This window comes from Peromyscus californicus, unplaced genomic scaffold (assembly GCF_007827085.1).
Source record: "Peromyscus californicus insignis strain IS unplaced genomic scaffold, ASM782708v3 Scaffold_4__1_contigs__length_199733344, whole genome shotgun sequence".
Lineage (NCBI taxonomy): Eukaryota > Metazoa > Chordata > Mammalia > Rodentia > Cricetidae > Peromyscus > Peromyscus californicus.
Genome location: NW_026294562.1, coordinates 4403768 through 4419059, shown reverse-complemented (window position 1 = coordinate 4419059; position 15292 = coordinate 4403768). Strand labels below are relative to the sequence as shown.

Below are 15292 nucleotides of genomic sequence, written 5' to 3'. Positions count from 1 at the left end.
GAGTAAAATCTCCACAGCAGTTAAAATGCTGGATGACATTTATAACGTCATTGTTTCAGGGTGACTGGGTGGACTCCCCAAACCACCATAACAACCGCCTCCTCTTTTCAGAGAGGAGCCCCACCACGACTCCAGGATCCATCTTCCCAAACCTGCCCAGTGTCAAGTGCCAACTTGGCCATTTTCTGCCATTAACTCACAACTGCTATTTACTTAATGTCTTTTTAAATTTAATATTGGAGACAGAGTCTCATGTAGTCCAGACTAGCTTCAAATTCACTGTACACTGAGGATGACCTCGAGCTTCTGATCCCCCTGCCTCTACTTCCTGGGTGTAATCCTGAGGGATATCCAGGCAAGCGCCACCGTGATGTATTTATAGATCACTTGGGATTGAACCCGGGGCTGTGTAAATGCTTGGCATGCACCCTACCAACTAAGCTACAACCCCAGTCCCGCAGTGTCTTCTGAAGTCAGCACACTTATGAATAAGTGTAATTATCTGAAAAGGCAAGTGTCAGCAATGCAATAAATCAGAAGCCAGGGTCACCTCCCTACACAGAAACAGTCTGAGGAAAAACACTGAGGGTATTTAAAAGAGATATTAAACAGTATAACTAAATTTGAATGGTGATACACTCCTGAGGACTTGAAATGTTATAAAGACCTTTGGTTTCATGACATTCGATGGAATGAAAAAATAGCTTAAGGATAATAATTTTCTCACTGTGTAAGAAATGTCATGCGGGAAGCATAAAAAAATAAACAAACAACCTCTTTCCCCCACTCCCAAACATTAACCTCAATCAAGTCTTAGTTTCTTAAAGGTAATAATTTAGGAATAATGATCTATAATTAGTATATCAGTTAACGATAAACATTTCATTCATTCATTTGGAGCAAATGCACAGTATATTTCAGAGAAATTATGAACACTTATCTTATTCCAGTTTGGAACTTAAAAATGAATATTTTAAAAGATCTGCATTACATTGATTTGATAAAATAACACAGTTACAGGCTACAACATGTAAAGTTTCAAACACTCAGGCCTATGCTTTCCCAGAGGAATCTGGCATGAATCTGGCTTCTTGCTAGCAGTAAGGAGGGAGCTCACTCTTGTGTCTCCACTGTCCCTGTGTCCTGGTTCTTCCTGTCTTCTCATCCGTGTCTGAACGCCTAGGATGCTCCCAAGTTAGTATTAAAAGCCTGGGCTCAGCTCTTGACAGGGTCGGGGGTTTTAAGAAACTGCTTCCATATTTCTGGAGTTTTACCAGTTTTCCATTGAGCCACAAAATGGCCCTAAACCTGTGCCAGCGTGAGCACAGAGGACAGCCTAAGGGAAGGGCAGCCCAAGCGCATGCGTCAGCCTGAGTTCCTGCACAGCCACCTCTGTGAGGCTGGCGGTAGCTCTGTGGACAGATGCCTTTGTATCTTTCTTCTTGGAATTCTATGCCTAGAATCCATTAGAGCGCTTGTATCGCAGCAAGCATTTGATAAACCCTGTTGACAGGCTGTGTCACTCACAACATTTATGATAGACAAGCTCCAACGAACTTCACCATGCTTGACTGTTCACTACTGCACTGCACGACCCCAGGCGCCCGGTATTCCTCAGTGGCCAAACAGAAGGCAGTCTGCCTCCGAGGGGTTTACTATCTACCAGATGAGTAAGATAAGGTTAGTTCAAAACACAGTAAGAGGAGCCATGGTACAGAGAGATCTGGCCATCCTAGCCATCGTCAGCACTCAGTAACTTTCCTCCTCTTCTTTTTTATCTCTGTTACCTGTCCACAACCATCTGCAACAGAAAAAAGTTGTTTTCCTTCATTCTGTGATGTTGTTTCTGTGGTGTGGTGGCTTCTAAGTCTCCTTTGACTCCCTATTCAATCTGTGACAATGTTCCAGTGAGATGGTAGTTTTGATTTCCCCTTGATTGCTACGATGTGGTTGCACTCTGTGGAGTACGGGACAATCAGAAACCCCCAAACATCTGCACTCGGGTGGGGACTGTGGGTTATTTGTGCAGCTTACTTCTCTGGGAGGAATGGCATCTGAGAAGGGACAAATTTATCAGTGTCAGCCACTTCTAAGTATCTTTTACGAGTTATGATTCTGTTCCATTATATGGTAGGTATTTTTATTCGATATTTTGATATATTAGTCATCATAATGAGTATTGTTTCTCTTGGATACTTTTAGGGTTAATACCCTAGACTCATTTTTTTTTCAATACCAGAAAATTCTAAAACATTAAGAAAAAACCTGGATCTGGTTGGCTACCCTAAGAACTAAGAGAATCTTTGAGCCAAATCTGTTTCCAGTGACTCCAGGGACTCGGCTTGAATGTCCAGCTCTTCCCTCTGTGTGGCCCTGTCTCCCAGCAGCCGTCCTCTCTCACACTGTCACCCACTTGGCCTTGGGTCAGGGTCTCTTCTCCCTTCTCTCAAGGCCATTTTTTCATTTTTTTTTTTAAAGCAAAAATCATTATCTTTGCTCTTCTCTGTCACGGGGACCTTAGTCCTTTCTAATTGCAGAAAACAGTCCTCAAGAAATAAAGCTCTGAGGATAGAGCACGTGCCTGTGTGGAGGACAGCATTGTGGCAGAGGGTGAGCATTGAGCAGACTTTGACAAAAGCCCTGCTAGCTGGGCGTGTGCTCTGGCCCGGAATCTTCCATCCCAGGGACTGCCCAGCTCGATGTCAGCTGTAACTGGTGTGTAAGGACTGGCTGTCGTCAGGAGCACCAGGGAAGGCAGCACTCCTGAGGTGGGCCCAGCTGCCACCCCCACACCCCTCATTCCGATCTCAAGGGTTGCAGGGATGTCTCTGTGGAGAGTTATTAAATCCTACCAAAAGGTAGCAGATGAAAAAATGGCCCTGCTTGTACAAGATGCTTTTTCTCTTACTTCTGTAAGTATAAAATTGCTCTAAAAACGCAGTCTTTTAATTGAAAAATGAAAGGAATAGGGACAGGAGAGATAGCTCAATGGGTGAGGCCCTGCTTTCTCTTCCAGAGGACCTGGGTTCAATATCCAGTACCCACATGGTGGCTCACACAGTCTGGAACTCCAGTTCCGGGGATCTGACGCCCTCTCCTGGCCTCTGTGGGCACTGCATGCATGTGGTGGTACACAGACACATGTAGGCAAAACGTCCATAAATATAAAACACTTTCCTAAAAGTTCAAGAAAAAGAAGAGAAGGAAGCAAAGGATAAAGAGGTAGAAGACGGTCCTGATCAATGAGACGTTCACTGAGCTGAAGATGGCCTGATGGCAGCTGCCACCTGCTCCACACCATTTCACACTATAACTTCTCTCCATCTCTCCAGATACTCAGCAAAATCTGCTACAAACAAACAAACAACACCCCCCCCCACACACACACACTGCCTGGGGCCAGTGGTAGTTGGGAAACAGAGGAAGAATGGTGGCCAGTGTGGGCTGAAGCAGCACAGCCTTCTACAGGAAGTCTAAGAATTTGACACCAGAAACAATTCTCTGTGGTCAGAGAGACCACAGGAATGAAAGCTTCCGGGGATCTGTGGAATTGCGCTGTCCAGCGGTGACCACACACCCTGAGGCGGCTTTTGAGCGCACACAATAGGAGGATCCCAAGTTGACATGTGTGAAGCTAGAGCGAAAAGAAGCCAGATAGCTCAACAACTGTATGCTAATTAAAATATTATTTTGACACAGAACGTTAAATGAGATATATTATGAAAATGGAGTGTCCTTGTCCCTTTTCACCTTTCTAACAGAACTGTTAGAAAATTTTGAGTCGCACACACGGCTTGGAGTACCGATGGATGCATCTCTAGAATGTTTGGGAAAGCCGCGGATCCCTACAGGGTGCTGTGATGGGAGCTTCAACCACCTTCAGCAGTAGAAGATTAACCCAGAGGGTTGGGACCAAGACAGCATGCACCGCCAGACTGAGTGTGAGAAGGCACAAACTGAACAGATGACTTTCTTTGCTTTAGCAACTTTTTGTTAAATTTGCCAAATAATTCCTAAGAAATAGCACATGCTTTAAAAATAGAATTCAGTCTAAGGAGAAAATTCAGCACTGCAGGAACACATTTAGAGCATGAATCAAGGTACGGGGTACAATTTTCCAACACGAAGAAGCTATGCTCAGTCATTGGATTTAAACTAGAAAATAAGAAAACCAAGGAATCATCAGGGGACTACGTCTTTGAATCCCTCAACGTACTGCACACTGACTTCCCAGGTCAGAGGCTAACACTGTCCAAGTCCACTAGAAATATCAGACACCTACATGGCTGCAGTCATTTACATGTTGTATTTATTTCATCTCTTATCTATTTCTTGAGGCCATGTCTCTGGAAATTCACGAGCAAAAATATGGAAAAAAAATGCTCCAAGTTTCCCAAACCGAGTGGAACCAGAAACCAGTTTCTCAGACATGCTCTGTAGGAAGCCTAGTGCTCTAGGTTCTGTACCATATACATTTATGGTTACCTGTATATAGCAGAGGCAGACTTCAGATCTGAGGTGATGTGATAGCACACGGTCCAGTATGTTTATTTTATAGAGAGGGTACTAAGCCACAGAGAGACATGTGACTTGCCTGAGACCACAGAGCTTACTGGAGTGTCAGGACTCAGGCTCTATGGTACAGCTGTACACTTGGCATCCTGGGAACGGTCCATGCTTCCTAAAGATCAGCGTGGGCTGTATGAAAACTCCAGCTGGCCATATTTACTCCAGAAGTCTTTTTTAAAAAGAAGGATCACATAACCCCTGTCTATAACACATACATGAGAACACTTCTTTTAAATAACTTTAGTTGTATGGACAGGTAGCTTAGGAGGCAGTACAGAGTGTGCACCTAGGCTGCTTAAAGGGAAGCCTGATGTCTAAGAAGAAGATGTCGAGCACAGAGAGGTGCAAAGTGACCCCAGGGAGCAGACTCAGAGACTCATGCTCCTCTTTCCCTATACCAAGTACTCTCCTTCCCCTGAACTACACTGATGTGGCATTTCAAAGCACCCAGACAAACTAGCCAGCCTGTGTGAGCTACAGGACATGGCCTCATGGACAATGGTGTTGAGATCATTTGGATGGGAGTTGCCTTTCTGCATGAGGCTAAATTTTTATGTCTTGATGCTGTGGGATGTTCTGTATGTTAAATGTGTTGCTCTGATTGGTTAATAAATAAAACACTGATTGGCCAGTAGCCAGGCAGGAAGTATAGTATAGGTGGGACAAGGAGAGAAGAGAATTCTGGGAAGTGGAAGGCTGAGACAGAGAGACGCTGCCAGCCACTGCCATGACAAGCAATATGTAAGGTACCGGTAAGCCATGAGCCACATGACAACTTATAGACTAATAGAAATGGGTTAATTTAAGATATAAGAACTAGATAACAAGAAGTCTGCTGTGGCCATATAGTTTGTAAGCAATGTAAGTCTCTGTGTGTTTACTTGGTTGGGTCTGAGCGGCTGTGGGACTGGCGGGTGAGAGAGATTTGTCCTGACTGTGGGCCAGGCAGGACTGGAGAAATCTCCAGCTACATCTTGACATGTGTGAGCACACCCACACACACACACACCCACACACACACACACACACAGAGTGACTTAGCATTAATCTTTTATTTAAAAGGATTTTTGTGTTTTACAATTTATGTATATGAATGTTTGTCTGCATGCGTATATATGAAACATATACATGGTATGTTCACTGAGGCCAGAAGTGGGTGTCAGATCCTATGGAACTGGAGTAACAGATGGTTGTTAGAGCCACCATGTGGGTTCTGGGAACTGACATGGGTCCTCTGCAAGAACAGTAAGTGCTCCTAATCACTGAGTCATCTCTCTAGCCCTGGAAATCTCATAGTAAAAGTTTTCCAGTCCTTCAATAAATAATGGATAGCAAAGTTACTTTACTAGGAATCTCTTCTTTCATAGAGGAAAAAAAATGGGAAATAAAAAAATCTCGAAAACTTCATTGTATTTTCACAAAGGCCCTCCCTCCAGGATCAGCACCTTGTTATGTGATGTTTTGTTTGTGTTCTGACAAATAAAGCTTGCCCAGAGATCAGAGAAGCAGAGCAGCAGCCACTAGAGACTTCTTACCTCTACGAATCCTCTGACCGAATGTGGTCAAGATCCTGTCTCCAACTACCTTATATTCCTGTCTCTACCTCCCTAGTGCTAGGATTAAAGGCATGCATCACCACTGCCTGGCTCTGTTTCTCTTTTAGACTGCTTCAATCTCGTGTAGCTCAGGGTGGCCTTGAACTCCTGGTTTTTCCTGCTTCCTTCTCCCAAGTGCTGGGATTAAAGGTGTGTACCACCACTGCCTGGCCTCTATGGCTAACCAGTGGCTAGCTCTGCCCCCTGATCTCCAGGCAAGCTTTATTTGTCTGACCACAAACAAAATATACAACAGGACCTCAATATGCCCCAAGACTTTGCCTTGAGAAGGTCTGGTGTCACCCTGAAGTCTAACCTATTCCTAAACTAGAAGTGAATAAATTAAGAGCTTCTTAAAGCATTCAGATATCACCAAGGAGTCTGGGGTGGCATTCAGAGGACTGTACTGATGGCTACATGCTGCTAAGCAGGAGGCTCAGGCACCACCCAGGGATCTGGGTGGCATTCAGAAGGTATTGATGGCTACACACCACCGATCAGGATGCTGGAGGTACTGTACCTTTGCAGGTGAAACATTTGATATGGAAATGCTTGGTCTGGACCCGGAGTACTTCGCCCTTGCATGGCTCCCCGCATTTATGGCAGTGAATGGCAGGTTTCTCTGATGAGTGGTGAGGGTCCTGAGGATGGGCCACTGGAAAGAAACAGCAAAAGATTTAAGTTAAAAGGAAGCATTTCTAGAAAACAGTCTTTGCAAGGATGTGTGACCGTCCCCAGCATGCAGCGGGAAATGAGCCACTCGGCCATTCAATAAGCACGAGGTGGGCACACACACCCCACCCCATGAGCTTGGATCCACAGCTGCATGCATCTGTGGCAGCCTTAACAGTCCACTGGGGACACACATGCTGTCTCCTGCCTTCTGCCTCAACTTCTCAAGGACTACAGATTATACAAATACAATCCCGTTTCACTCAGTATTTTGCAGTCTGTATTTGTGGCACGTTTTTGCTGACTTAGCATATTCCAGCAGGCATTCGCTGTAAGGCAAAGGTTCCTCAGAGGCAGGGACCATTTCTTAGTCTGTTTGGTTTCTGCCCTAACTGTATTTTGTGTCCCAGCTCCTGTCAGCACAGAATGCTCATGCAGTGCTAACTACTTAGGCTGTGTGGGACAGTTTCTCACTGCCGTCATCAGACAATGCTTTCTATCTGACTCTGGGGACTCATCTAACCTACTGGAGGCCCATTATGAGACTCTCATGGCACATACAGTTCCCCACATATACTATGAGCAAAAACTTAAAAATAATAACTATCTGTGAAGCCTGGACCCCTCTGCACATGATCTGCTTCCTTGCCCGTAAAGCAGAGGGGCCTGGACCAGTTGGGTGTGTGTGAGGGGCTCACAGAGAATATCTTCTTAGATCCCAGTGCAGTTTTCAGGAAACGTAAGTTACTTTGGCTGTCCCGGCCTCAGAATCGGGTGCAGAGTCTGAACTAACTGCAGAGGGGCAGGAGGGAGACAGCAAGACAAACACCTGGGTTTGTGTCTCTCGCAGGTTCCTTTGGCCAGAAAATGTCAATAGCCGCTTATTGCTAGCAATTTCCTTTGCTGATGAAGAGCCTTAGAACCCATGTGACATATCAGGCAATCTGCATTCGACCAACCAACACAAAGAACAATGGCATCTTTTAGACACTTTTTAAATGTTTGTCCAGTAGGAAAACTGCACCGGGCAGCTCACGTGGGACTGCTGAGACCCAGTGTAGAAAGGACATTAGAGTGAGAAGCTGGCCGTGTGTGACAGCACGTGTGTAAAAGCATGACATGTGGGACATCAGAGCGAGAAGTTGGCTGTGTGCGACTGCACGTGTGTAAAAGCATGGCGTGTAGGACATCAGAGCGAGAAGCTGGCCGTGTGTGACCGCACGTGTACAAAAGCATGGCATGGATATAGCACATTGTTCTATATAGATTGTCCCCCATTCTCATTTTGCTGAAAAGAGTTCGGGTAAGATGGTGCAAACCACCATTTCCTGACCCTGTTTCTGAAGAACAAGGTTCTCCTTGTGAGGTTTCGTTCAGGAGCAGGTGTGGTTTCAAGCTAAACAGGTGACTCAAATTCCTAGAGCATGAGCTGGATCCCAAGAATTCCAGGAGGCAGGGAACCCAGCATCGCAAGCCACCTGCATCCCTTTATCTACCTGATATGATCTCTCTGTGTTTACCACCAGATTCACATTTTCTACAGGAATTAAGGAGGGGCGTGCATGCTATCAAGATCACTGAGAGCAGTGTAACACAAGACAAAAGTCTGTTCACATGGGCATGAAGAAAAAGGTTCTCTCAAGAGCACCTGCTCCACATGCTGGTGGGGGAACATGTGAGCTTTTCAGTTTCTTCCAGTTAACTCCTGTTTTTCAGCAAAGTTATCATCACTGGGTATCGCGATAATACTGCGCACGGTGCTTATACCTAAGTCGTTTTGTTCGGCTGCACCACCCTTGACTGGCAGTGGGATGAGCAATAATGCTCCCATTTGGTGGATAAGGCAATTGGGCTTCAGAGATGCTGAACGCCCTCTCAAAGTAACAGCTAGTGTGAGTGCAAAGGTCGACACTTCAGTCCTTCCGGACCTACTATGCTCCTCCCAGACTGCTAGGATAAGTCAGGAAATTGTTACAAGCAAGATATTTATTTAGCCAATTTTATACACAATTCTCAAAGTAACATCCAGGGTTTGGCTTTCAGAGAGAACACTGAGAGCATGTGTGGAAAAGGTGTCTCTAGGTGGGCCCAAGACCCTGGTTATCAACAAAGTAATTATGCAACCCTTGAATTAGAAATCCCTGTGCCATGTATTTAGAAAGGCAAATGTTATCTCATCCCCAAAGGCTATCATATAAAAGACAAAAAAAAAAAAAAAATAACAAATGCTGGGGGCGTGTCTCCTGGAAAACTCCCAGACACAGTTGGTCAGAATGTAAATTCATATAGTGTTATGGAAATACTACGGAGGTTCCAGTCAACAATCCAAATACAGATACCCAAAGGAAATGAAAATGGGTTGGCAAGCAACCTGCTAAGGGCTGAGAAATGGGTAAAGAAAATATGGCACATCTATAAGAAGAATGGAATTTGGCCTCTTACAGCAACATGGATGGAACAGGAGTACATTACGGGATCAAAGCCAGGCTTAGAAAGACGCATGCCACATGCTCTCAAATCTCTATGTTGACCTCACGGAGGTGGACAATGGAGTCATGGTTACCGGAGCCTGGGAAGGATGTGGGTGATGGAGGGACGGAGAGGGGCTGGTTAACACTTTCAGGAGTGCTGTTGGCATGAGGAATGGTTCCCAGTATGTTAGGGCAGATCAGAGAAACTATGGTTGACAGTAACCGAGTGTTTCAAGTCAGCAGGTAGACAGGATGTGACAAGTCCCCAGTGCAAAGGAATAGTAAGTGTCCCAGGTGACAGACATGCCAAATACCACAACCTGATCATACAACATATACCCACTAGTATTAAAATGTCACACTGTGCTCTGTAAGCACATACAATCACTATGTGTTGATTAAAAAATAATAATAACCAGGCATGGTGTTACATGCCTTGAATCCAGTCCTAGAAAGGCTAGTGTGGGGAGACCAGGAGTTCCAGGCTCACCTGAACAATATGATGAGTCCTCATCCCCAAAACTAAGACAAACAAACAAACAAAAATAAATAATTTAAAAAATGCAGTCCCCCCAACATTGCCCAGGAGTAGGGGTCAAGAATCTCTGTCTAGCAAATCCCTCAGGCAATTCTTACACACACCCCAGATGAAGAACCTCAGCATTCTTTTCTAAGAAATGTTTTTACTTTTATTTTTAATTATGTGTGTTTGTGTGTGTGTTTGTGCTTGGAAATGCAGTACCCATGGAGCCCAGAAGAGAGCAATGGGTCCCCTGGAGCTGGAGTAACAGGTGGTTGTGGGATGCCCTATGCAGGTACTGGGAACCCAAACTCGGGTCCTCTGAAAGACAAGCGTGGGTCTTAACCACTGAGCCATCATGCCCTGAATGTTAGCAATCTTATCACTGAGTAGGCCTGCTAAAACAAAGAGTGAGGACTTGCAGCATACCTCTCAAGACCACCCTCTTCAGTGTATCCTCAGGTGGGCACCACAACCAGGAGGAACCATCCTCCCCAGAAACAATGTGACAGCACAGGACATCCCTTAAATGGAGAGTGAGTTTCTGCCTAAGAAACCCTGAGACTTCTGACTCTCCATTTCATATAGCTAAGCAGGCCAGCCAGGTGACTCACGAGGAGAGAAGGAAGGTATCTACCACTCTTGGCTCTTCTGTGCATGTGAACAAAATAGTCAGCTCAAACGCTGGCAACTGTCCCCGAGGTCAGAGCAGAGACCAACATTTGCATTCTGCAAGCATTTCCTTTAGAACGATGTATTACACCTGAAGGCTTCTGTGCCTGGAGAAAACTTTCACCTTCGACCAGCTATAGGCAGACCAGACCATTTATCTGCCTTTCCTTCAACTGCCAGCCTAAGCTCACATGTGTGTGCATGCAAACACACACACACACACACACACACACACACACACACACACACACACACACACACCAGAATCACTCACTGGGGAAGAATTGGGATTTCTTATCGTGAATTTTATCCTAACTAAATCAGTGTAGACAAAAGAACCTCCCTCCTTTTACAAGGTGAACAAAGAGGTCCCTTTTATGTGGCTGTCCTTGGAGGTTTGGTTATTACCAAGTGAATGGCAGTGTTTGCTCCAGTGTATGCTGAACTGTGCCAAGCTGAGCTGCCCGCAGTATACCTCAGTGCCAGACTCACTGAGTCTGCTCCTGGCTCTTTTGCTAATTTTCACTCCGATGATTCCATTAGAGTCTGGGTGGTCTCTGCTTCTTCTACTGACAGGGGAAACTGAGAAATAAAGCTCACATTTTGGTTAAGGCTGATGTGCCCTGTGCCCCAGGCTTCCCAACTCTTTCCACTGTTTCTAGTGGTCAATGATTTACCCTGGGATGGAGGTGGGGAGAGCTGAAGCAGTGTGAGGGGATGGGAGGTGGGGAGCATGTGTGTGCAGAAGCTGTGATCATCTTATTGGCAAATGGGAAAAGGATCATATCAAGTTTGGAGAGGCTGTGGCCCCTCTGACAACACTACCTACTACAAGCTATACCCAAGGGGCCATGGGTTCACAGTAAATAAAGTGGCTTGACCACACCTCTGAAACTCCAGGGCAGGAATGAGATTAGAATGCAAGCCACGGAGGAGATGCCAGCAACCTCTGGAGTCCTTAGGCAGAGTCCATTACAGAGCCCGTCCTGTACCCTTCAATCAAATCCAGAACCAGTCTCATCTTGCCCATGCTCCATCCATCCCTCTTGGAGACAGACAGGAAACTGTGGAGGAACATGTGAATTAAAACTCCAGAGCAGGAAAGATCGGACCTGTGTGAGACAGACAACCAGCGCCCAGGCATACCTGTGCTCTGGGTCATCTGAAATATTCAGAAACGCCCATGTCACAGCCGCCCCCAGCCTCTGATAGGACGTGGTGTTCGATGGCTTTCAAGTACTCATCATACCTGTCTTAACTCATTTTACTCTCAGAGCTTTGGGGGAAGAAAAAGCGGGATCCAACAACCAACTTTTACCAAGAGGCAAAGGAAGACTCAGGACGGGATGACTCACTCAGGGTGACATAGACAAAAAAATACAGCTGGCAATAAATCAAGATACAAATGCTGATGTCACTTTCTCTATCTCCCACTAAATTCTGCACACTGTCAACTTCTCATTCTCTGCTGAAAACCAAGTCCAGGCCCTCCACCCCTTTCTCAGGTTGCTGGAAGCTTCCTGCTCACAGATCTCCGTCTTTCCCAAAGCGACCTGCGAGAGCTGTCTGCTCAAAGAGGCGGAACATGGCTCCCACTCCCTAACCGTGGGTGGGCTGCTCTTTCCTGCCATGGGGAACAGTGTGGAAAGGCAGAGGAAAGGAATAGCTGCACAATGGAGACATCTAACAGTCCCGCCTCAGGCAGGGCCAAGGTCAGTGAGCACAGTGGCAGGTGGTGCTGGAATGGACCTTTGAAATGACTGGATGGAAACTCACTACCACTGTGTTCCTTCTGAAACAAAAAACCCCATAATCTTACTGAAATCCTGAGAAAAATCATGAGGGGCGGGGAGAGAGAGAGAGAGAGAACAAGAGAGCACTACCCAGCATTCTTCAAAATGATCAATGTCATTAAAAGTTAAGAAAGTCTGTGAAACTACCACAGCCAAGAGGAACCCAAGGAGGTATGACGGCTAAAAGGAGCGCAATGCTCTGACGGGCTCTTAGTACTGAGAAGTGCAACTCTCGTCCCCACCAAAGAAACTTCTCTTTGCCACAGATCGAGACCATTGAAAAAACACCACAACTGGTCAAATGCAGAGAACAACTGGCTGTGGGGAGCCCAGCCCCAGCCGATACGTCTAGAACAGAACCTAAGGTTCAGGGAACGGTATAGAAGTGGGGGTGGAAGACTGTAAGAGCCAGAGGACCAGAAAGGGAGACTGTGTCCTAAACGAGACAGGAAAGCTTTCCCATGATCCCACAACAACATGGCTGCCTAACAAGAACCTACAGACACACTGACACGGAAGAGGGACTTCCTGGGCCACCCCTAGAAAAGGAACTTCAGGCACCAAGGGATGCTGACGCTGGAGGAGAGAGGGAAAGTCTTCCCCAGGCCTGGGCACTCCCATCGGTTATCCAATACCAAGTGTCAGCCCTGAGATCATACACATAAATAACACTGCATGGACTGAGCAGGTTGTATTTATATGTTTATATGAAAACAACAATGACAATTAAAGAAAAAAGAGACCAAGAATTAGAGAGGGTTGGTTGGAAAGAAGGGGGATGAGATGTAATTATGATTTCAAAAAAATTAAAATTAAAAACATTGAGGAATATGGGCCTTAGTTAAGGATGTTAGGAATATTGCCTGGCTTATTATAACAAATGAAATTATAGTTATATATTAGTAATGGACTATAGGTCAGGCATGGAGCTAGCTGCATTATTTCTCAATTTCTGTATTCTAAAAAAAATTGTTTTTTTTTTTTTTTGTTTTGTTTTTTGTTTTTTCGAGACAGAGCTTTGCGCCTTTCCTGGAACTCACTTGGTAGCCCAGCTGGCCTCGAACTCACAGCGATCCGCCTGGCTCTGCCTCCCGAGTGCTGGGATTAAAGGCGTGCGCCACCACCGCCCAGCAAAAAATTGTTTTAAAGTAAAGCTTATAAAAGAACAAAAACAAAACAACTACAGAAAAACCTCCAGTAGTTCTCCAGGTCACAACATATCAAGTTCAAGGCTCTCTGTAGAGACATCAGTAACACTAATGTTTGAGATTTCTAAAATGGTGTGAGTTCAGCTGAGGAGCTCTGAGCTCAGGCAGTCTTCAGAGACCGAGCGCTGGAATATTACTAACACCCAAGTCTCTCTGGAGGGGGACTTGAGGGCCACTGCCTGACCTCACCGTAGCGTTCCTCCCAAGGTCTCCGCTTACTCTGCACACCCTGCTTAAATGATTGCGCCACCCTCCAAATCCACCCTGACTGACAAGGTCCAGTCCAGGACCACCCCGGGTTCTGACACAGCTCTGAGCTTTCTGAGATGGTGTAGACGGGTCAGAGGTCTCCTTTACCATATCCGTGCCCCGCCCCCAATTCCAGCTCAGGAACTGCAAAACAAAAAAAGGGGCACTATATTGGGGGTCTTGGGAACTGCAATCTGAGACACTTAGCTCAGAATGTGAATCAGCATTCAGGAGGCAAGAGGCAAGCACTCCCAGTGAAGATTCCTTTGTGAGGAAACTGCTGTCAGAGTTAGACAGGCACTGTGTGGCTGGGGTCATGTGACCCACAGAACATAAAGAGTAGTAAAATGCTCCTAAAACAGGAGTCTGAAGCCTCTGGATCTCGGGCACACGTGACCATCTGTTCTAGCTGCCAACAATCAAAGAGTGAGGCAAACAGCTCACGCCCTGGCTGCAGCTGGACTCACAGCTAGAAGGACACACAAGCCCAGCCTCCTAACGGCTTCTCCATTTCATTTGTATGTATCCAGATGTGTGTATGGAATGTGCAGGTGCACATGTGAATGTGTACATGCGGAGGTCGGAAGACAACTTCAGGTCACTCCCGAGGCTCTGTCTACCTTTGCTGCTGCTGTTCTTTGTAAGAGGGTCTCTCCCGAGCCTAGAACACACCGTACAGGCTGTGTAAGCCACCGAGTCCCAGGGATCCAACTTTAACTGCTCCCCTAGTCACCACACCTGGCTTTTCCTTTCTTCTCTTCTCAACACTGGATCTGGAGACTGGTCTCAGGTCTTCATGCTTGCAAGACAAGCCCTTTACCAACTGAGCTATCTCATCAGGCCTCCGAGTCCATTTAAAAACCCTTTTCAGTGTTACTGGCAGCATAAATGTCCTTTTATTTACACATTCCCAAACACTGAGTATGTACCACCACTGTCTTGGCTGTTTTTGTCAACTGGACACAAACCTAGACATGTCTGGGACGAGGGAATTCTCACTGGGAAAACACCCCTGAGACTGACCTGTAGGCAAGTCTGTGAAGTACTGCCTCAATTGATGTGGGAGGGCCCAGCTCACTTCGGATGGCACCATCCCCTCTGCCCTCACCCAAGGCAGGTGGTCCTGGGGTATATAAGAAAGCAAGCTAAACAAGCCATGTGGAACAAGCCCACAAGCAGCATTTCTCTGTGGTCTCTAATTCAGTTCCTGCCTCGATTTATCTTAGTGATGGACTATTACCGGGAAGTGTAAGATGAAATTAACCCTTTCCTCCCAAAGTTGATTTTGATCATGGTATTTTATCTCAGCAATAGAAACCCTAACCAAGACACCACCGAGCACCGACTTCCTCCTGTTGTGTGTCTGCTTCAAGATGCATCAATCCTATCCCCACAGCCCAAAGCTCCATGGTCAGTTCCCACATAGCACGTGAATATTTCTGATGTCAAATGTAAAACCAGCTGAGTTCTCTCCTCTGTGCTTCTCTGTTTGGTTCCGGGTCAGGGAATCCAGGGTTACTACTCAATACCATGACCAGGGCAC

The 15292-nt window shown here is 46.0% G+C and overlaps 1 protein-coding gene across 9 annotated transcripts in view; it reads right to left on the bottom strand.

Annotated features, from left to right (window-relative positions):
- Ablim1 (actin binding LIM protein 1) overlaps positions 1 to 15292 on the bottom strand; it is a 301455-nt gene that overhangs the window by 131193 nt on the left and 154970 nt on the right. For all 9 annotated transcript variants that reach the window (XM_052763481.1, XM_052763488.1, XM_052763483.1 and 6 more), the window contains exon 2: positions 6685 to 6819. In XM_052763481.1, coding sequence (XP_052619441.1) covers positions 6685 to 6819 — 135 coding nt within the window. The remainder of the gene's footprint in view (positions 1 to 6684; positions 6820 to 15292) is intronic.